Source organism: Leptonychotes weddellii, chromosome 5 (assembly GCF_054177405.1).
Source record: "Leptonychotes weddellii isolate Sample4059 chromosome 5, ASM5417740v2, whole genome shotgun sequence".
NCBI lineage: Eukaryota > Metazoa > Chordata > Mammalia > Carnivora > Phocidae > Leptonychotes > Leptonychotes weddellii.
This window is the reverse complement of record NC_138373.1, coordinates 105,829,901-105,837,039: the sequence shown is the minus strand read 5'-3', so window position 1 is coordinate 105,837,039 and position 7,139 is coordinate 105,829,901. Positions and strand designations below refer to the sequence as shown.

At 49.9% G+C, this 7,139-nt stretch overlaps 1 protein-coding gene across 1 annotated transcript; it reads left to right on the top strand.

Moving 5' to 3' along the window:
• The first annotated feature begins 2,277 nt into the window (after positions 1-2,277).
• Positions 2,278-4,652, top strand: LOC102738533 (glycosylation-dependent cell adhesion molecule 1-like). Its single transcript, XM_006728780.2, has 4 exons — positions 2,278-2,375; positions 3,235-3,306; positions 3,794-4,024; positions 4,285-4,652. The coding sequence occupies exons 1-4, from the start codon at positions 2,312-2,314 to the stop codon at positions 4,413-4,415; spliced, it is 498 nt and encodes a 165-aa protein (XP_006728843.1). The 5' UTR covers positions 2,278-2,311; the 3' UTR covers positions 4,416-4,652.
• The last annotated feature ends 2,487 nt before the right edge of the window (positions 4,653-7,139 follow it).

Genomic DNA, 7,139 nt, shown 5'->3' with positions numbered 1-7,139 from the left:
CTAAGTGCCCTGGGCGGTGGGAGGGGAGGCTGCCGCTGAGAGGGGGAACTGGGGAGGGAGGGGAGGTGGGAGGCGGCCCAAGAGAAACTTCCTTCACTTCACGGGCTTGCCTAAGGAGAGAGAGGGGTGAGAGCGATTGGAGGATGACCGCCAGCCCCTAGGCTCTTCCCTGCGGCGGCTGCCCGAGGGAGAAGGCCTCCCCTTGGTGACAGAGTGCTGTCTCACTGTGGGCTACAGGTGGGGTCTTACCCTTACTGGGCCCCCGTGCCCAGCAAGCTGTGCTCCCTGTTGAGGACAGGAGGTTCAGTCTCGGGGTGCAGCAGCCCCCTCCTTCCTGGAGAGGATCCCAAAACATGTCCCGGAGAGATCATCAAAAATTCCAACCTGACATTTACCCAAAGAATACAAAAATACTAATTCAAAGGGACACATGCACCCCGATGTTTACAGCAACATTATCAACAATAGCCAAGTTATGGAAACAGCCCAAGCGTCCCTCCACTGATGAATGGATAAAGAAGATGTGATGTATATCTACAATGGAATATTAGCCACCGAAAAGAATGAAATCTTGCCATTTGCAACAACATGGATGGAGCTAGAGGGTATTATGCTATGCGAAATAAGTCAGTCAGAGAAAGACAAATACCATATGATTTTACTCATGTGTGGAATTTAAGAAACAAAACAAGCAAAGGGGGAAAAAGAGAGAGAGAGGCAAACCAAGAAACAGACTCTTGGGCGCCTGGGTGGCTCAGTTGGTTGGGCAATTGCCTTTGGCTCAGGTCATGATCCTGGAGTCCCTGGATGGAGTCCCGCATCGGGCTCCCTGCTCGGCAGGGAGCCTGCTTCTCCCTCTGACCCTCCCCCATCTCACGTGCTCTCTCTCTCTCATTCTCTCTGTCTCAAATAAATAAATAAAATCTTTAAAAAAAATAAAAAAAAAAAGAAACAGACTCTTTTTTTTAAAGATGTATTTTATTTGAGAGAGCGAGCTTGTGTGTGAGCAGGGGGAGGGGCCGTGGGAGAGGGAGAAGCAGAGAAGCCAACTCCCTGCTGAGCACAGAGCCTGACGGGGTGGGGGGCTGAGATCAGGACCTGAGCCGAAATCAAGATGCTTAACCAAATGAGCCACCCACACATTCCCCAAGAAACAAACTGTACTATACAGAACACCCTGCTGGTTACCAGAGGGGAGGGGAGTGGGGGGTTGGGGGAAATAGGCGATGGGGATTAAGGAGGGCACTTGTGATGAGCACCAGCTGATGTATGGAGGTGTTGAATCACACCTGACACTTATATTACACTGTATGGTAACTAACTGGAACTTAAATAAAAACTTAAAAGAAAAAAATTCCAACCTGGTAGGGGCACAGGAGATCAACTAACTCAGCCCTAGGTCCAGGACCAGCCCCAAGTCCTAGGTGCATCCCCCACTGCCTCTCATGTGCCCCTTTGGGCAACTAACTCACTGCTCCATCTCACCCACTCCTGGAGCCACCAGACCCTGCTTGTGGCAGGCATAGAGTTTAGAGTTCGACTAACCTGGGTTCAAATCCACCCAGATTTGTGATCCTGTGCGAGTCACCTCACCTTTGTGAACATCACTTTCTCTGCTTGATAAATAACACATACCTCACAACCATGATGAAGTAAATAAAATATCCCACATGAACAAACTCAGGACAGTGCCTGGCATGTAGTCAGCATTCCTGTAACTGCCTCACTCTTTCATTCCCGAGCTGACGGGAAGTTTTATCTGTAGCCTAGCAGACGGCCTAACCTTTCCTTCGTTCATTCGCCCTACTACCGTATTCTGGGCGCCTTCTATGCCCCAGCTCCTTTCTAGGTGCTGGGAAAATAATGGCAAGCAAAAACCTAATCCCACCACCATGGAAGTTCCATTCTCCTGGGGTAGGTAGGTATTAATTAAGTGATCACACAAATAAAAATAAAATTATACCAATAATGAGTACCATGAAGGAGAGAAACTCACACCCACTTAGTTATTGCAAGGACTTCCCGAGATGGAGTCTGGGGCTGGCATACCTTTGGCAGGGCCCAAGCCAGGGGAATGCTAGGGGCCTCACCTTCCTCTTAACTGGTTTCCCAGAAGACCCAGTTCCCAAAAACAAATGTATAGAATAGGGAACTTGGGAGGGGAAACCTGGAATGCCCCCAGATCCAATCCTGAACCAGGTTCCCCAGAGCCCTTCCCTACCCCCAAGATAAATAAAGGCCCTGCCAGGCTGCTCCCTCAGCAACGCTAAGCAGCCTCCCCAGGGCAGATAGCTCCTGCTACAGCTCCACCATGAAATGCTTCGCCATCCTGCTGCTGGTCAGCTTAGCTTCCACCTCTCTCGCCATCCTTAATGGTGAGTCTGGCTTCTGTCACACTCTTTGTTGTCCTCAGAGGTCATCGAGCTGTCAGCTGGAGAGTCCTCAGCACTAGGATGAGCTCTCCTTAATCCTGTAATGTGCTGTGTGGAGACGTTTGGAGATGCATAACCAAAAGTGCACGCCTGGGTGGCCCAGTCGGTGGGGCGTCTGCCTTCAGCTCAGGGCATGATCTTAGGGTCCTGGGATCAAGCCCCGATTTGGGCTCCCTTCTCAGTGGAGAATCTGCTTCTTCCTCTGCCCCTCCCCCCTGCATGCTCTCTCTCTTCTCTCTCTCTCAAATAAATAAATAAAATCTTTAAAAAAAAAAGCGCACACCTGGGAGGACTGAGGTAGGAAGGCAGGGGACTAGGACGCATGACCCCAGGAATCCTGTACCCTAGAAAGCCTGGGGTTGGGGCCCAAGGAGCCCCCTGGGCCCAAATCAAGGTGGACTATGGGTCAACAGAGATTCAGATTAGATTCCCACCTCTGAGGATGCTGGACGCCTGCCTTCTTTGGGCCTCCCTGCCTCCCTCTGTAACAATGAGGGCAAGACATATGCACGCATTCATTTAGCTGCTATTTATTGAGCACCTACCCTGTCGCAGACACACAGCTCTAGGCACTTGGGCTACACGAACAAAATACAGAGACCTCGGTCATCCTTGAGATTTCCTTCCAGGAGAAAGAAACAGAGAATTAGCATATTAAATAAACTGCATAGTGCGTTAGAAGTGCTAAGACCTAGAGCACGATAAGGAAGGTGGACATGCTAGGGTGGGAGGGGGTACATAGAAGCATCTCCCATGTTAAATGTCTTAAGACCCCTGGAGACTTTAACCTCTTATTTTTCAGAGCAAGAAGATGAAATCCACTTGGAGCCTCAGCCCACACATGCCTATAAGTCTCATGTTGGCCACCTTCAGAGTAAGTTGGTGGTAGTAAAAGACTGTCCAGCAAATGATGAATTCTCCAACTGAGGAAGAAGCAGAGCAAAGGCCATCCCTCCTGGTGCTGGACCTTAATCCTTTCCGCTGCACTAGCTGGCCAACACCCGGGGGCCAGGAACAATCTGAACAGCACTTCATGCTGGGTAGTCATTGAAGATGGGCATAGGAACTACATCTCAAACCCAAATGCTAGCAGGTGGGGAGTGTCAGCTCACCCTGAAATGAGGAGGCTGGTGAACTTGCTAGAAGTAGAATTCCTATTCCATGGCATTCAAAATCAAGGATGTGCCTTTCAGGTGCTCATAGATTTGGATGCTGGCATGGGACCTCAATTCAGGTCTACACCGACTGGGTAATGACTCAGCGGTGACCCGCTCTGCATGTTAAGGGATATGGCAGAGCACCAGCTGGCTGTTTCTTACCGTGAGCTCTTTCCCTACCCCTCATTCCCTCTATGTCCTCAGTCCTAGCTACTCAGCTGATTCCTGAAAAGGACCATGTCTCCATTGAAAACTCTTCTGAGGAAACTCCCATCTCCAGCGAAGAGCTGGGTTTTGAAGAGGAAGATGTGATCAAATCTACCAGGAGACCAAAGAGTCAAAAGCTCGAGCTGCTTCACCCCATCCCCCAGGAGGCCAGTTTCAGAAACACTACCCCTCAGTCAGAAGAAACTACGGAATTCACTCCGAGGACTGGTAGGAGCCAGGGCCGAGGGGAAGAAGCTGGGAGGGAGGGCAATTAACAGAAAAAGGCAAGGGCCTGACACCCCCCTGGGGGGAAATGTTGGGGTTAGAAAGAATAAGGAAGCTGCAGGGGTACAAGAATTAAAGGTAAATGAGCCTCAAAGGACCCACTGACCTCCTGCAACAGCACCGTGGAAGGCCGCGGCTGGAGTGTGGGGGAGGCATGAGGGGCACTGGTCTCACCTTGACATTTCTTTCCCAATATTTCCCAGCAACCACCCCAGAGGGAACACTGGCCGAGCTCGGCCATAAAATCGGGAAGAATCTGGACAAAATCATGAAAGAGACCATGAACTATCTGAAAAGCCTACTCCCTCATGCCTATGAAGTCACGAGGCCCTAGTGACAAGGAGGCCCAATCCCAGGCTGGGCCAAAGCCGGTGTCCACAGTACCCACATTCTGCTCGCCCCGACCACCAGCTCTCAGCCCCTCACATTCCTTATTAAAGCGTTGCATCCCCAGCTTGGCTCTCTGGTGGCTTTGTTGGGCCAGGAAGCAAGGCTGGAGGCCCCGACTCTACTAGGATGCTTCCTGAGTTACCACGTCGCTCTAATTTTAAACCTCTCCTCAGCTTACAAACCCATTCAAGTCTCCACATCCCAAAATATCCTCTGCGAGGTCTTGACTCCCCTCAAGCTGTCCCTCGTCCTCCTCATGCCCACTGCCTCCATGCTCCCTCACCCCCCTGCACTCCTCGTCCCCCTGCCATCTGCCTTTTCACACCCGCCAGCCCCAAATCACCGACACCAACAAGCCCGGTGGCTATTTCTGGTCCCTACTCTCCTGGCTATCTCTGCAGAACTGGACACAGTTACCCCTTCTAGAAACTTTCTCCTCACTGACCTTCCTATGTGCTATACTCGACTGGTTCTCCGAGCCCCCCATTCCTTTCCTGGCACATTTCCTGATTGTGCACTCTTCGTTCCCAGGGTCCCATCCCGTGCCCTCTTGTCTTCTCTCCGCCTTTCTTCCTCTACATCCCCATCTACCAAGACTGCTGCTTCACCTCAGGGTGGGTGGCTCCCATTGACCCACTCACCAAACATCCACCAAGGGCCTACACACACCATACTCATCTACCTCATGTGTGCCAAACTCCCCCCAACCCTGGCCAGTGTTCACTGTAAAGGCATATGGGACTCAGTGGAGAAAGAAGAGAATGGGAAAATAAGAATCTCTTTCTGTCTTTCAAATGGAAGGAAGACTGCCCATTCAAGAGGAGATAGGATAGCAGAAAGGAAACTGTGAGATAATAGGATATAGATATAATGGTCTCTGCTCCCCCCTTCCTGGCACAAAGCTTCAAAACCCTGTAATTTCCTAAGTGATAAGCACACTAGGAACATCCCTTGTTCTGACATTTGGTCTTTGACGCATCCCTGACATGAGGCTCCTAAGATGCCCTGTAGATTCCTAACTGATGAGAGCAAAAGGAGCATCTTTTGTTCTAATGAGGTGACTCCAGTGGGCTCTTGGGTGGCTCCTGGATGGGGGCTGGTCGCCAGAAAGACCAAGCCATGATTAGAAGCTTGGAATTTTCAGCCACACCCTTCAATTCACTGGAGAGGGGAGAGGGGCTGGAAACAGTTAATAATTGATCATGCCTACATAATAAAGGCTCCATAAAATCCCAATACTGTGAAGTTGGGGGGTTTTTTTTACTTTAATTCTATGAGGTTCTAAGAGCTTCCAGGTTGGTGAACACAACCAAACACCGAGAAGGTGACTTCCCCCAACGCACTGGGACAGAAGTACCTGCCCTCAGGATCCTCCCAAACTTTGCCCTAAGTATCTCTTCATCTGGCTGTTCATCTATATCCTTTATCATATCCTTTAATACACTGCGAAATGTAAGCGTTTCCCTGAGTTCCATGAGCCACTCTGGCAAATTAATTAAACCCAAAGGAAGGGTCTCAGGAAGCTCTGATTTATAGCCGAAGCACAGGTGACAACCTAGACTTGCAACTGAAGGGGGACAGTCTTGTGGGACTGAGCCCTTCCCTGTGGGACCTGACAGGGTCAGAGGGAAGCTGAATCAGGACACCTAGCCGGTGTCACAGAATTGCCTGGTGGGAGAAAACTCACACACGCTGGTAACCAGAAGTGTCCGAAGTGAAGTGTCCTGAGTGTGAATAAAGAAAGACAGGTGGGTGACTGAGTTTTCCCAATTCCGGAACCACCTCCAATATCTATTGTCCTACCCCCAGAACATATAAAAAGATGTACTCAGAAGAGCAACAGGGTGACTGAGCTACTGCAATGCAGGCCTGGCGCTGCCCCAAACCAGGAAAATCTGGAAGTGTGTTCAGAGCTGGAGGCAAATAAAATAATCTCCTTCCTTCCTTTGCTTTCTCCTGGTATAGAAAGTTTCCACCTGCCCATTTTCCCTAGTTTACCCACCCTCCCCTCCAATATACAAAGACACACTCACAGCTCCACCAAAAACATCTCCCAACCTAGATGGAAAGTTCTATGATGGGTCTTTCACAAGCTGTAGCTTGAGACATGTCATAAATTCTTGCAAAAATGACAGAGGAGGGTGTTGAGAGATTATGGAGTTTAGGAAAGAATTGGAGGAGAAGTTCCTTGAGAAGATTAGATTAGGAAAATGAAAGTGTCTTGAAGATTAAAAGCCCCAGACTCATCCTTCTGACCTTCAGTTCAGACCAATGCCAAAAGTGACATGAAGGTCATTACATAATGGGCATCAAAGTAAGTATCCACCTTATAATGGCTGGACAGATGTTCTATAAACCCAAAATGCAGGGCTCTCTGTTAAAACTGGATAGGAGGCCCCAGGCCAAAGGGGCCTTCTACTCTGACCCCATCCTCCCACTCCCACCCCACCCCACCTCACCCCACCCCCGATTCACAAACTGAACAAGAGACAGGGCTGGAGAAGCTACTCTGGGGTTCTCACCCATAAGATCATCTACTCTTCCACCAAAGGAGAGTAAGAAACAAATGGGAAAATAGGCAGGGAAGTATGTCCTCCAACTTGCTCCTCTTGTGGGGTAGGGACATCTAAGAGGGAAAGCCCTCAACACGGAGTAGCCTTCTCCTCTC